The 16,272-nt window shown below is 42.4% G+C and overlaps 1 protein-coding gene across 10 annotated transcripts in view; it reads right to left on the bottom strand.

Moving 5' to 3' along the window:
* Positions 1-16,272, bottom strand: part of KCNT1 (potassium sodium-activated channel subfamily T member 1) — a 2,308,650-nt gene that overhangs the window by 1,060,445 nt on the left and 1,231,933 nt on the right. The window contains exon 1 of one of the 10 annotated variants that reach the window (XM_069609546.1): positions 1,510-1,616. The exons of the other annotated variants lie outside the window; for them this stretch is intronic. Within the exon in view, the coding sequence (XP_069465647.1) occupies positions 1,510-1,511 (2 nt within the window). The 5' untranslated portion in view covers positions 1,512-1,616. Of the gene's footprint in view, positions 1-1,509; positions 1,617-16,272 lie in introns of those variants that run through there. 10 annotated transcript variants of the gene reach the window in all.

Raw genomic sequence — 16,272 nt, 5'->3', positions numbered from 1 at the left:
CATCTCCTTTCCCTAGAAGGGCACAAATAATTTACTCTGTCCTTAGGGCTGCTGTGCATCTCTTCTCCTTGAAGGGCACATATCATCTACGCTGTCCTTAGTGCAGCTAGAATCTCCTGGCCCTAGAAGGGCATGTATCATCTACGCTGTCCTCAGGGCTGCTCTGCATCTTCTCTCCTAGAAGGGCACATATAGTTTACTCTGTCCTTAGGGTGCTGTGCATCTCCTCTCCCTAGAAGGGCACATATCATCTACTCTGTCCTTAGGGTGCTGTGCATCTCGTCTCTATGAGGGGCACATATCATCTACTCTGTCCTAAGGGTGCTTTCCATCTCCTCTCCTAGAATGTCACATATCATCACCTCTTTCCTTAGGGTGCTGTGCTTCTCCGCTCCTAGATAGACACATGTAGTCTGCTCTGTCCTTAGGGCTGCTCTGCATCTCCTTTCCCTAAAAGGGCACATATCATCTACTCTGTCCTTAGGCTTGCTATGCATCTCCTCTCCTTGAAGGGCACATATCATCTATGCTGTCCTTAGAGTAGCTAAAATATCCTCTCCCTAGAAGGGCACATATCATCTACACTGTCCAGAGGGCTACTGTGCATCTCCTCTCTTAGAGGGGCACATATCGTCCACCCACTTTTTTCAGAGGGTGGACTCAGTTCCCACGAGCTAAAATGAGAAACGATGAATGTCCTCTTTGAATTTATGAATCAAAGCTTACTTTGGGATCGACCCACAGTTGCCAGGTTTTCAGGCTGGTCACTTCACCACTGCACTATATAACAAATAAAGGTGAAATGCCCCATTTCGGTACTGCAGGCTCCAGGGAAAACATTTGCATTGGTTCTTGGAGTTCAAAACATGCACAGCTTTTTGACGTTTTCAAAAACACTATGATAAGAAAATAGTCTCTCTTGGTGTTGTGTGTGTTAATTTTAGGAAAGACAAATGCCATTCCTCCTGTGCAATTTGGGTGGCTATGCAAAGCCAATTTAATGAAATGTGCATATTTCACCTTGATATGCTAATTTCTGGCGACGTCACATCCCATTGCGTTTGTTGATGAGTCCCCCACTTTAATGTTTAGGACCTGACCCCTACAGTTTAGTGACTACAACAGGGAAGGGTGATGGGAGAGCGTCAGAGGCAGGCGGTTCATCACTGGTCTGGCCCCCAAAGGACTGAATATCATGGTGGCCACCATTCCCCAGTCCTGGGCTTTCAATTCACAGTCAATTGCTTTTCTAGAGCTGTAGTCGTGGGTCCCTTCGATTGAATAACATGGACTAAAGTAAAACTAACATAGAAGCCAAGTCGATAACTGCAATACTGTGTCCGGGATGACATTGAGTCATCAGGAAATCAATTGAATACACATGACGACAATCAAAGAAACCCATAAGTCGTCAATGAAATGATTCCAGCTGCTCTTTACCAATATAGGAAGAAAACATCGCAGGCTCGTCCAATAGCGAAGAAGGGAAAACTAGAGGGAGTCACTTACATGACTGCAGAGTGGAACTGACACTCGGACAGCCCAGTCCCCAGGCCTCGGCGCCGACAGACGCTTCTCACTGCTGCTGCGCTCGCCTGCCTCACTTCCCCGATGCACACAGCCCGACAGAGAAGGCCAAGTGTCTGCAACACTGGAGAAAAGAAGGGAGAGGGCTGGGCAGGGAGGGGAGCCGAGCAGTTCACCGCAGAGGCATTACAGGGGTATTGGACATGCACGCACAGCTGCTATCACGGACGTTCTCTAAATGCAGCCTAAACGGCATCCATTAGCCACCACCACTGCTTAAGAGCATCCGCTGCTCTGAAACAGCTCCCGGCAGCCATGCACCTCAGGCGTGCCACGTGGCTTAATGCACTACACCACATAAGGCAATTAAACAAACAGGGGCCAGTGTCAACTTTTGAAAAGAAAGGAGCTCCTTTTGTTGAAGAAAAGATACATTCGGAATCCTGGGGTTGTGTGTTCACTTTTGTATATGCACTAATTTTCATGAATTTTTTGAGAACCCTTTCACCCTCACTCGCCGTGTATTGATTTCAATATTTTGCACAAATAAAAAAGGAAATGTGGTACAAATGTTGACATTTTGCAGCATTGGTTCGTAAATAAAATGACAATGTATAGCTTCTGAAGCCACAGAAGGCCATTGCTGATGCAGTCACTGAGGTTCCTTACTGAGCAAGACCAGTGAGGTTAGGTGCTGTGTGCCAGTTAGGCAACACCCGCGCTATGGACATCAGGAAATGATCAGACTATCAGAAGACTATAAAAGAGCATGGAATTATTTATTAATTCAGAACAACAGGAAACACAATGACCTACAATAAGCCAAGGTATTTTTCAAGGTATGGCAAGGGACACACACCTCCTGAAACATTGACCGAAACTCCAAAAAGTGAGCTCCCGCTCTGAGAAATATCAACTCGACCTAAGACTTTAAGAAGAAACTAAAGACCTTTCTTTTTCCCTAAACTTTGCTCGTTAATTGTCTGCCTCCACACCCATCCACTGCTTCAGTAATTATGTTTTCTGCCATGTCTCTGTTTTATGTCTGCGCCCTTAAGCTCGCGGGTCCCAGGAGCGCAATACAAATTGATAAAAAATAAATAAATAAAGAAATAAAAACTGAGGACCTTAGGAGAGATATCACTACCAATCAAGAAGCAGTGTGTTGGGTTAATGCTTTTGTTTCTGTAAGCATTCAGTTATTGATGTTAACATATATCTGTATACACAATTATTTGTATGTTGCTAAATTCTAAATCTGTACCATTGTGAGGTAAAGCATTCTCTCTAGAGTGTTACTCTTTGAGAGATTCTACAGGTGGTCAGTTGGTTCCTGCTGCCTGTGGCAGTGCCTGCTGTCATCTTCCTCTAATCCTAATAAATAAGTTTATTTAGTATCATTATCAGCCTGGCCACCAAAAGGATTGCCTGATATGCCTTTTTGTGCCCCCCATGCCTAGATGACCCTGATGTGCAATATTCACTAACTTGGTTCTAACATTGCAAGGGGGAATCACTCTGACTCCTTTCCTGAGCTGAAAGCCATCCTCTGACAAGCTTAATTCTTCTTTTATTCCATAGTAGCACTCATATTTCTTCTCAATGAGATCTCTCCTGGGCCAACCTGTTTTGGTCCACACTTTCACCTGTTTTATAATTTCATCCAAATCATCAGCTTCCTTCCACTCATCTCTACCTATAGCTTCATATTCAACTTCATAAATGCTCAAACCATGTTCAATACTCTCTTCCCCAGAGTCTTTGTCACATACAGGCAACCTTGACAAACAATCCGCCACCATGTTGTCTTTCCCAGGTGGTCAGTTGGTCCCTGCTGCCTGTGGCAGTGCCTGCTGTCATCTTCCTCTAATCCGAACGGCCCTCTACCAGCCTAGGGCAAATGGTTTGGTCCAGAGGGCGAACAGATTTATAAAAGGAGGGTTGCAGTTAGCCATGGGGTCAGGTCTAAATTGGCAGAGTGTTTTAAGGGAAATGGTGTGGAATTATTGCACGACCCCACATTCAGTTACCAGAGTTTCCCCGTTTATGTCCCTCAAGGGCAGGCAACCAGGGACCAAATTGGACTTGGCGAAGAGTACTTATGTGGACAGAACTAGGGTTATGTCACTTATAAGAGAGGCTCAGGATGAGTACATGGAGAGGGCAAATGCTGAAAGGAAGTCCAAAGTCATGACTTGGAAAAAAGGAGACATGGTTTATATTAAAAACCCTAGATTATCTCCTAAGTGTATTGAGAGCAAATTCATTGGGCCCAAAAGAATTTCTGTAGTGAGAGGAAACGTAGCCATCATGGAGGGAGGTGAATGCTGGTCCATGTCAAGGTTGGTGAAATATAACAACAATGATCCGGTGGAGGATGGTGGAAGTACTGAGGGTGACAATGATGATAATTTGTTATCTGGTTCAAATGCAAACAGGAGTGTAAGCCATAATGTATTAAAGGATAACAATGTGAATGGGAATTTGGTGAGAGTGAGGGGTAAACCTCTCTGGTTAAGAGATTATTATCTTGAATGATTTCAATTTTGTAAGGGAGGAGATGTGTTGGGTTAATGCTTTTGTTTCTGTAAGCATTCAGTTCTTGATGTTAACATATATCTGTATACACAATTATTTGTATGTTGCTAAATTCTAAATCTGTACCATTGTGAGGTAAAGCATTCTCTCTAGAGTGTTACTCTTTGAGAGATTCTACAGGTGGTCAGTTGGTCCCTGCTGCCTGTGGCGGTGCCTGCTGTCATCTTCCTCTAATCCGAATAAATAAGTTTATTTAGTATCATTATCAGCCTGGCCACCAAAAGGATTGCCTGATATGCCTTTTTGTGCCCCCCATGCCTAGATGACCCTGATGTGCAATATTCACTAACTTGGTTCTAACATTGCAAGGGGGAATCACTCTGACTCCTTTCCTGAGCTGAAAGCCATCCTCTGACAAGCTTAATTCTTCTTTTATTCCATAGTAGCACTCATATTTCTTCTCAATGAGATCTCTCCTGGGCCAACCTGTTTTGGTCCACACTTTCACCTGTTTTATAATTTCATCCAAATCATCAGCTTCCTTCCACTCATCTCTACCTATAGCTTCATATTCAACTTCATAAATGCTCAAACCATGTTCAATACTCTCTTCCCCAGAGTCTTTGTCACATACAGGCAACCTTGACAAACAATCCACCACCATGTTGTCTTTCCCAGGTGGTCAGTTGGTCCCTGCTGCCTGTGGCAGTGCCTGCTGTCATCTTCCTCTAATCCGAACGGCCCTCTACCAGCCTAGGGCAAATGGTTTGGTCGAGAGGGCGAACAGATTTATAAAAGGAGGGTTGCAGTTAGCCATGGGGTCAGGTCTAAATTGGCAGAGTGTTTTAAGGGAAATGGTGTGGAATTACTGCACGACCCCACATTCAGTTACCAGAGTTTCCCCGTTTATGTCCCTCAAGGGCAGGCAACCAGGGACCAAATTGGACTTGGCGAAGAGTACTTATGTGGACAGAACTAGGGTTATGTCACTTATAAGAGAGGCTCAGGATGAGTACATGGAGAGGGCAAATGCTGAAAGGAAGTCCAAAGTCATGACTTGGAAAAAAGGAGACATGGTTTATATTAAAAACCCTAGATTATCTCCTAAGTGTATTGAGAGCAAATTCATTGGGCCCAAAAGAATTTCTGTAGTGAGAGGAAACGTAGCCATCATGGAGGGAGGTGAATGCTGGTCCATGTCAAGGTTGGTGAAATATAACAACAATGATCCGGTGGAGGATGGTGGAAGTACTGAGGGTGACAATGATGATAATTTGTTATCTGGTTCAAATGCAAACAGGAGTGTAAGCCATAATGTATTAAAGGATAACAACGTGAATGGGAATTTGGTGAGAGTGAGGAGTAAACCTCTCTGGTTAAGAGATTATTATCTTGAATGATTTCAATTTTGTAAGGGAGGAGATGTGTTGGGTTAATGCATTTGTTTCTGTAAGCATTCAGTTCTTGATGTTAACATATATCTGTATACACAATTATTTGTATGTTGCTAAATTCTAAATCTGTACCATTGTGAGGTAAAGCATTCTCTCTAGAGTGTTACTCTTTGAGAGATTCTACAGGTGGTCAGTTGGTCCCTGCTGCCTGTGGCAGTGCCTGCTGTCATCTTCCTCTAATCCTAATAAATAAGTTTATTTAGTATCATTATCAGCCTGGCCCTAATTCTTAACACAGTTATTAACATTTCCTGGTGCAAACATATGCATGCTCAAATGTCTGCACTCTGCAAGCGATTGACATTCTGCCCCATCTAGGAAATGGAAACAAATGAGCTTTCCAGGGAAACTGACGACTAAATGCAACACTTAAGAATACTATCCTAAAGAAACGGAATGAGGACGAAGCTGATCATTTTGCTAAATAATTCTTTATTCAATTATTCATTATATTTTTAAAAGCCGGCGTAGCTGGCTATCTGAAAGGTTGGACGTACATATAACAAAAAACCGCACACAATTATGACAATTTCATCAATTTAAAATTCATCATAATGTTCATACAAATAACTAGTCATAAAGTGCAATGTGAAAATGAACAATAAATCTGATCATGTATTTCACCACAATCCAGCCTGGCACATGTGTCATGAAATACACTCAGTACACTTTTGTTTCTTTTTTATAGGCTTGCGTCCATTAGCCCCTGGATTGAGGTATTAGGGGGTGTCCTATCATTGTGTTGATAACTTATGAGCACTTAAGAATGCTTTCATGGGCAGAACAATGAACAATGGCCTCCCTTCCAAACAAGAAGGAACAGAAAATGCTCAAACCAGGCACTTCCATATTGCTGTGGCCCAAAGTGTGAACCCTAATTCAACTTTCTCCGCGAATGTGTACGATCAGACACACTCAACATACAACAGCTATTTAAACAGGATATTTACCTCAAGAGAAGAAAAGGTACAACACTCCAGACAAAGAATTCATAATAAACCCAGCTGACAAAGGTGGCACTGTCTGCTCATGAACACATAGAAACATGAACGGGAGGCAGACAGACAATACCTTGATACAAATGATTACCAGGAACTTAATAATTACCGCACCATGGAGTACCAGCCATTTTCAAGTAAATCGTCAAGTCCATAACAAGGAGTTTTGAGAAACCCCTCCAACATCTGATACCGAACAATCGACTCCAGGGATATCCTACTTGTGCTCAAGATCAAGAAATCCATGCTACCCGATTATCTGGTGATGGGCACAGAAAGCTTTATACTTGAGCCCACACATTTTCTCAGGAAGAGGAAGAAGGTACACGGCTGAATGCACCCCTGATGACCTTGGACGGCACCTCATTATATTTCAGTATTCCATATGAAGATGGAATCGCTGCATGGCAAAAGCAAGCAACACCCTAGATGCTCCAATGAGAGACATCACAGATCTCACGAGATTTATAATTGCACACAATTACTGCTTTAATTGACGACACCTCCTAAAAAACACTGACAGAGCGATGGGCACCTCACAATGCCAATCGTTTCATGACTCACCTCGAACAAGTGTTCTTCCAAAAACAATCCCAGAAACCACAAAGATATCAGATTTCAGAATGCAACCCTGATTTGTCTTACAGACTAATATAAATGTGTTGCAGATGAGTACATCACATTGCATGCCCTTTCATTCATTTTTTCAGACATTTTGCAGCACATTGGAACATAACAATTTTTTGTTTTTTTTGTTAAAGCATAACATTTCTAAAAGATGGGTACGGGCATCACAAAAACCACAACCGTCATGCAAAGGGTGTGATGTTTTTCTAGAGTGATGTTATAAACTGAGACAAACAACTTGTTTGAAACTTAACATTTGTCTGTAAACAGGAGCGAGTGGGAATCGCAATCATTCAAACATTAAACCTGGAAGCACAGGATGCTATTTTCAAGGGATTGCTTTAAGAGTGATGCTCTCACTTTAGTTAATCACTAAAGTTCGTGTTGGCTCCTGCCCTGTACAAAGCACAGACACACCCACACTATGAGGGGCAGGTTCTGCAAATATAACAGATTTCACCTAGAGCCATCTCACGGTTCACAAAGTAAATATCACCCCAACAGGTATAATATCCGCAGCTTTCTGCCCTACACCCGAAGCTTGGGATACGACTGTTTCCTGTGCTTTAACGGGTCCTCATCAGTGACCTCCAAAATATGAAATCCTCCTTACCTGACCACACATGCTAAGCCTGTAACATAAGCTACAAGCGAGGGGTGATCTTAAATGCGACCCTATCTGTACAGTATGACATTGATTTATCACAAAGGGAGGACAGATCCAGCTTCTCCAAAACTGGTCCTCATAATGCCTCAGGCCACGAGACCCTCATTAAGAGTCCTATTCCCAAGAAACTGTTACTGCTGCAACGCCATCTGTACCGTGGCCTGAAGAAAGAACTTACCCAAAGCTATGTGTCATATCAAGAGATGTTCCTTAATGGGCCAGTGCGGCAGAGGGAGGCCAGCAGCAGCAGCCAATTGCAAAGCTTGCTTGATGCTTTGAAATCAGAGACCTATCTATTTATTTATTTATTCGGATTTGTATAGGGCGCACCAGCTCGAGAGCATTGTGCCTAGAGATAACAGCTTAAAAGCAGAGGTCACCCAAATAAAATGCCCCCCCCCCCTCTTGTTCTGTCAAAACCTAGAGCGACTGGGGTGCAAGTCCATCACTGAAATGAAGATAACATTATGCAAACGATAAATGAAAATGTGCTATAGAACCACCGGGAGAGCTCATTAGTACAAGAGCTTCAATTAATCAACCAACCAGACAAAGAATTCCCAGACGCTTTTACATGAAATGTACCATTTGGAAGATCTAAAGAGCTGCTCACGGACCCTCTGCAAAGACCACAGTGGACACTGAAATAAGGAAAACCTGGAAACACATAGTCAAGAACCACGTGGCATGCCACCACTCCCAGAGCTATACATCCCTGCGGTATTAGCATAATTGACCTAAAAACATTTGACCTGAAACATTTAATAGAATTATTTTGAACTTTTTTCAGTCAAATTTAATTATGGAGTGGGTAAGGGTATACATTTGGTTGCGGTGAAGTGGGGGGGGAGGCTTGCAGGTGGCCCCCCCCCGCATTTTAGACCAAAGGAAAGGTCAAATAAATGTGATCAAATGTTTTAGGTCAAATAGACACAAACGCATCCCTGCACATCCTTTCAGGGTTCATTCATCCCATTTAAACACAGAAAGGAGGACAGTATTGAGCCCTGTGCACAAGATAAAGGCACCCACACAGAAGCCTCCATCTTGCCCAGATTAATACCATAAACAATTCGGAAGGGAATCCCCTCCTCTCACTTATAGGCACCTATGGCTAACATCCAAGGTGCTGATCCATTCCTAACAAGCCTTATCAAGCAGCAAATCTGGATGGTGGGTAATAAGGCAGTCGCATGAGTATATCCAGAGAGGTGATCTGCTTCACATTTGGGAGCTATACTTTATACAAATAAAAAGGAAACAATGGCTACTGGAACATTAGTTAGTACCCGGGTGCTCGCCACATTTTCACCAAGCATCAAAGATCCTCCTGCATCTCTCTGCAGCCCATGGCATGGTCAATCACAAAATCTTGCATAGTTGTTTGTTTTTACATGGTCATATTGAGAACAGTGAGTGAATGGGACACATGCTATGTTATTGCTATGTTACATATGTGACATTCAGTTGGTTACACACACGTTCTGTTTTAACAATGGTATTCATATTACAAGCAACACTCATTTAAGCAGGTGAATGTGTAACAGCCTAGTCTACCATGATTTGACAGTGGCATTCATTTGATGACAAGTGAGATTCCCATAAAACTTAAAAATGCTACAGCCTAATGGTGCCTCAACATTACATTATGAAAAACGTTTTAGTTGGTTACTGACAGTGGGAAAATGGTATTTCCGATAAGTAAATATATAAAGATGTTTGGCTACTGTTGTTGTAGAACTATTGTTGTTATGTGGGATCTCTAGGAAAATTCGTTCCTATATCCGAATAAAACGAAACATCCTTAGAATGAGTAATGGCTCACCTTATTGTTGGTTGGCAGAATGAAATCTTCATCTTTCGGATGAAAGGAATCCTCTTCGCCCTTTCTAGAGTTACATTGTATACACAATAGGCATTCCTTCATCTACTCACCTAAATGACAGCTGAAGCTGACCAGTACTTGTTTTCTTACTTTAGCCCATGCAAATGTTGTGTGAGGATCTATGAATGAGATATGTACTTTAGGGTGCATCACAGGTTGTTCTAAATGTGGAGAATATGACTATTAAGTATCGTAGTTTCCACTTACCAGGAAGTCTCATGCTGTTCCCTTTGTCCTAGTCCCTTTGTAAGCGGCTAACATGTGCCGTAAATAAGTAAAACAAAGCAGTAATTCCAATGAACCACAGCTTAACCCATGCAATCTCAACTCATAATCAGCATTTCAAAATAGGAGGGCATTAAAATACAATGCCACATGTTTTACCATTGCTCATAAGGAGTCACCAAGAGTAAATCCCAACCTAGGTTTACTAATCAAAGTCAGCAATCTCTCTGCAATGCATTTAGGTGGAAGTGCGGACAAGTGTGGTCTGCGGTGGAGGCTTTGTTTTGTGCGTATTTGGCTGCACGGAACATTTTGGAGATTCTGTCTCTTTCTATTGCGACAGGGGGAGGCGAGAAGAGAAGTTGCCCGACAGCTGTTCAGCTAGCACAGCGAGTTGAGTGCTCCTTCTGACATCTGTGCGTAGCCTGCTGACACAGGTACGAACCCTGGCAGGGTCAACTCAGCCTTTCATGCTTCTGAGGTCGATAAATTGAATACCACGCAGTGGGATAATAATAACTACTGTTATTGCAGTGCTCAGACACCTGTGGGTTTGTAGTGCTATATAAAAACGAGTTATTCTTATTATCAAATTACTTCCATCGCAGAGTGCATGTGGAAGTGCTTGCAAGTGTGGTCTGCGGTGGACACTGTGTTTTGTGCTTACTTGGCCGCACAGAACGTTTTCGAGATTTGGTCTATTTCTATTGCGACAGGAGCAGGGAGGAAGCGGAGGAGTTGCTGCATATGAACTAATTTCCAGCGTTGAGCATGCGCGGAAGTGCTTGCAAGTGTGGTCTGTGGTGGACGCTGTATTTTGTGCTTACTTGGCCGCACAGAACGTTTTCGAGATTTGGTCTATTTCTATTGCGACAGGAGGAGGCAGGAAGAGGAGGAGTTGCTGCATATGAACTAATTTCCAGCGTTGAGCATGCGCGGAAGTGCTTGCAAGTGTGGTCTGCGGTGGACGCTGTTTTTTGTGCTTACTTGGCCGCACAGAACGTTTTCGAGATTTGGTCTATTTCTATTGCGACAGGAGCAGGGAGGAAGCGGAGGAGTTGCTGCATATGAACTAATTTCCAGCGTTGAGCATGCGCGGAAGTGCTTGCAAGTGTGGTCTGCGGTGGACGCTGTATTTTGTGCTTACTTGGCCGCACAGAACGTTTTTGAGATTTGGTCTATTTCTATTGCGACAGGAGGAGGCAGGAAGAGGAGGAGTTGCTGCATATGAACTAATTTCCAGCGTTGAGCATGCGCGGAAGTGCTTGCAAGTGTGGTCTGCGGTGGACGCTGTTTTTTGTGCTTACTTGGCCGCACAGAACGTTTTCGAGATTTGGTCTATTTCTATTGCGACAGGAGCAGGGAGGAAGCGGAGGAGTTGCTGCATATGAACTAATTTCCAGCGTTGAGCATGCGCGGAAGTGCTTGCAAGTGTGGTCTGCGGTGGACGCTGTATGTTGTGCTTACTTGGCTGCACAGAACGTTTTCGAGATTTGGTCTATTTCTATTGCGACAGGAGGAGGCAGGAAGAGGAGGAGTTGCTGCATATGAACTAATTTCCAGCGTTGAGCATGCGCGGAAGTGCTTGCAAGTGTGGTCTGCGGTGGACGCTGTTTTTTGTGCTTACTTGGCTGAATGGAACGTTTGGAGATATGTTTATCCATTGGAGGCCATGGAAGCCAAGGCAGAGGACTGGCTCTTGTTCATGACGGAAATTATTAAGTGCTGAGATTTTCATGTCTCTCATAATCTGGCTTTGTCTTGTACTAGTCACAACACTACCTTTTTCCGGGCCTTATTTTGTGCACCATGATAACATGTCTTTCCTGAGTAACCGCAGTTCCGATATGACAGCGCCGCCTGTCTCCTCGCGTAATCTTCGCAGCAACAATAATATGTCTAATGTGGAACCAGGTATTCAGAAGGCTATGGATAATATTCTGACAACTGAATGGCCTATTCTTACAGAACTTCTGTCAAGAAGGAGGCAAGTTAAAATTACAGAGTTCTACCATGCGGTAAGATCTACTGAAGCAGGCCATAAATCTAAGGCCGGTTCTACCAGTTTGGTAACAGCGTTAGTTCACAAGGACCTGGCTGACTCAATCATTTTAGACTAGTCATTCCTGCAAATGTGTCGAGACTTGGGGGAAGATTCACAAATGTTTCATCAACCGGAATCTAACGGTGGCCCAGAAACTACAGCAACACACTTATATAACCAAGATGGGCCCCAGTCTTCACCACATCAGCTACTCCCAAAATATGATTATTTTATGCCAAGAAATGTACAATTGTGCCGGGACTCTTACGTTCATCCTGTTCTATGTCCGCGCTCCACATAGTCTTAGAATCTATCTTGAGTGTTTATGACAACATTAAAGATATTGTGCAGGAACATTCATGCAATCTAGTGACCATCGATACAAATTAAAAAATATTGTTGGAGCCTCATACCAAGCTTTTTGACAATATTTCTTGTGGGAGTGGTTTGATTTTTTGACAAAACAACTACGTGGGTGGGTCTGGAAGTAGGGGTTGATAGCCCAAGTCCTCTACACGCGTGTCAACAGACCTATTTGCTACGGCCAACGAAGAGTGGCCTATGGCAGCCAATTCTAATGTGAGTGTCGCAAACATTTATCCTACACTCAGGAAAGTCAGAAAAAAAGCAGACCAAGGCACAACAGAAAAAAAAGAAATCTACTGAATAATAATAATAACAAAAGAAGATCATCAATTAAGTTCCTCCGTTCGTTACCAACAGAAGGGGAAATAATTGATTTAAACACCCAGTTGTATGAAATTTCTGGGGATGATGACTCATCTGGCTCCATAATTCTTGTGAACACCCCAAAGCCAGTGAAGAATAAAAAGGGAAAATGGAAGGGAGAGACTAGTATGCAAAAAAAATCACAACTTTTCTATTATCACACAATAATACAGCCTTGATTCTGATGTCAAATACAGCTGAGATTGCTGAAAATTCCATTCCACCACCTTCTCTGGATACTTTGACCTCTAGGACAAACACTCTTACGGTCATCTCCTCAGAGGAGCTACGTGCACCACATAAACCGATTGACAACATTAGAAGTGAGGTAGTAGATGGTCTACCTTATCCGGCTAAATTACAATAATTTCAGCCATGGAGGCCTTCAAACCTTTGATGAAAGAATTACCAGCCTGGAGAACATTTTTTAAGTCAATGGTGGATTACAGTTGAATTGGTCTAAGCTATTGCATACATTTGCTAAGATCCCTGCTCTGAACTTGTTACACACAGGGGATATTGACTTGGTGGTTATCCCAGAAAATGGTGAGGACAAACTAGATGCACATTTTTTACTCGCACATAGTGGCTCTTCTAGTTTAGGGGCAGAGAGACATATTTAGGACTATGGGGTTCGATCTAAATAATTTAATTAGCCCAGGTGATGTAAACTTCTTTCTTGCAAACTGTCCTTCCAACTGTTCGATGAAATCACGGATTTCACGACAGCAGTCACCCTTATTAATCAAAAGGCACTTTTCCACGTGTTTACTCGGTCTGTGTTTAATACTGGGACTCATAATAAATCTACCGATCCCCAACAGGATTGGTCTTGGCTAGCACCCTCAATTAATTGAAATGCCAAACGAAAGGCATATTTTCCAATTTTCAGCCCTTTTGGCCTTGGATTTTTATCTTGGAACTCATGTGTTTTCATGAATATCATACACCCTTTGCAATTTAAATAAAAATGTTTAGACCAAAATTTTGCAATATCGAAGGATTCAAACCGTATTCTAAGGCCGCAACAAGAGGTCTCGTGGGTTGCCCATCAGGGGATCTGGGGGGTTGATTATCGCAACTGACTTGAATTTAGATCTGCATTCTTTTGAAATGTGTACCCACAATGAGGGCTTGTTGGCAGTGGGTTTGTTTCTGGTGGATCTGCCGTTACACCTGTTGGTTATCAACTCTTACTGTAACCCATACAAACTCTTGTGTAATGCGATCCAATCTGTGATAGACACCATTAAATTGGAGTGGTTAGGGAATGGATGCACGCACACAATTATAATTGGAAGGGACTTTAAATCTGCATGTGCAGAGGGAAGGATTTTAAATGATAATCAGTGCTCGAAATGGGTGGGAGCTCCTCTACTTTTTCTTATTAAGATTTTCATTTCCTATACTATTATTTTAAAAAGAAACCATCTGGAATGTTTTCATTTTAAAATGAAAGTGTAGAAATACGTTGAAACTTGCACTATGTCCCCTTAAACAGCAGTGCTTATTTTTCACTTTACTGGGGATTCGAACCTGACAATTGCTGGATAAACTCCAACCTCACATCAGAGTGGGTTATCGTAGAAATGCTGGTTTGCTGTTGTTGTTATCAGTGGCCCGCTTGCAACAAAGCTCTTTCCCAAACCACATCATAGCCCTGCTCCTGCAGTAATCAGAATGTGTCCTTTACAGTTAAGCAGCTTAACATGCAAATATCACAAGCACAGCTGTATGTGCAGTTAATGTATAGGTGGGAGGGCAGCTTTAATCTTAAGCAAGCCCCTCAGGAGGTGCAAATAGTGTGTGATTAGAAAGGGTTGTTTGTGTAATGCTCCATGCATTGAATAAAGGTAACGTGTCGTTTAAAATGCACTTTGCATTTTCTTTCACTGTGTTCTTTCAGCCTTTACAAAGTGGTGGGGCGGAATGAGGAACATCGGGACCCAGGTATGGGGTTTGTATTGAGTGTGAGAGGTTTGTGGGCAGTGGGGGTGGGGCAGCAGGGAACACTGCTTCTTTTTGTACATTTCGTCCACTGATGATAATACTGTATGTAATAAGAGAATGGTCTCACTGATAACAACTGACAGAGGGAAACTTTGGGAATCCTTCACGGAACGATGGACTCTAAAGATCTTTCTCCCTAAAGATTGGTTACTGAATTTACTTGAAAATACCTGGAATAGAGGCACCTGATCTTCATGTATCGATCATGTTTGTGCTTCTATTTATATTACATTGATATGTTCTCCTCTTTAGATAAACAACACAGAATTTAGTGAACATTCCATCATCACATTTTCCATACACTTTACCTTTGGTATTCACGAGACAAATCTAATACTAGCTATGGTGATCCCGGATAGAGGGGGAGGGCTAACTGTGAAATGGAAGACAGCTATGAGTAACAAGTTTAAGGCTGCAATTAAATTTCTATTTGAATGGGGAGATAATTATACCTCCCATGATGTCTTCTCTATTGTTTGTTTCAATGAGACTAGTTTTGCACGTCTGAAGAATTTGACTAGGAAAAGCCATCTTAATGACCCTAGGAAGCATAGGCACAAATATGATACCAGGGTAGCCATAGCAACACAAGAGAAAAGGGGACTTATAAGAGAGCTCTCTCGTGAACCTGTTTCTGATTATGATGTTGTCAAGGTCAAAAAGCATAAGATTTTGCAAAAATACCAGCTACACATTAGTGATAACCAGATTACCTTAGAGACCATAAAGAACGTAAATTGCTTGAAGTTTTGGGAACTGACTAATACACTTACAGGTAATATCGGTTCCCAGGACTTGAGCTATATTAACGAACTAACTTGGGTTGAGTTCTATGGGGAAGTTTATGCTACACCTGTAAATGAACCAATAATTACTTTTCCAAATTCAGCTGAATTGGACATAGTGGACCCCAATGGTCCTAGGAAAATGTGCATTTAGCTAGTTCTAAAGACAAACCTTCTAGGGCACCTGCGCCAGAGTGTTTATCTCCGACCACCATCAAAAACGATCTTGAGTTATGGTTGGGTATCCTATTTCCTTTATTCATGGAGAAATTATAAGCCTATTGCAATATTAGACATATATAGTAAGATATTTGCAACTCTGATTTTAAAGCATATGAATTAATGGGTGGCTCGATTGGGGATTCTCTCTAGCTCAAAGGTTGGCTTTAGGCAATGATATGATAGCTTATTTATAACGCGCTTAATACCCAGAGATTTCTAAGCGCAGACCCTGGGATCGAACCTATGTTGCTCCGTGTCGTCTTGCTTCCGAAGTGAGCATGTTGCCGCTGAGCTATCCTCCTTTGGCACATCATTAAATGGAACGATAACGTCCCATATTTTGGCAGAGGTAAAAAAGAGGTGCCATTGGCATTACTTATATAACCTCTGTGGATACGAGTAATGCTTTTGACTGGGTCAATAGGAAGAAACTTTGGAGTAAACTATTGTCATGGAACATATGAGATTCCCTAGTTTAAATTGTTTCTCTTTTACATCAGAACACTACAGTAAAGAATAGAGGGCATGTTGACTAGACATATTGATACGTGCATCAGCCTA

The sequence above is a fragment of the Ambystoma mexicanum genome, chromosome 8, assembly GCF_040938575.1.
Source record: "Ambystoma mexicanum isolate Mex_15411 chromosome 8, UKY_AmexF1_1, whole genome shotgun sequence".
In the NCBI taxonomy this organism is placed as follows: domain Eukaryota; kingdom Metazoa; phylum Chordata; class Amphibia; order Caudata; family Ambystomatidae; genus Ambystoma; species Ambystoma mexicanum.
Note: the sequence above shows the minus strand (reverse complement) of the source record. Positions and strands in the feature narration are given on the sequence as shown.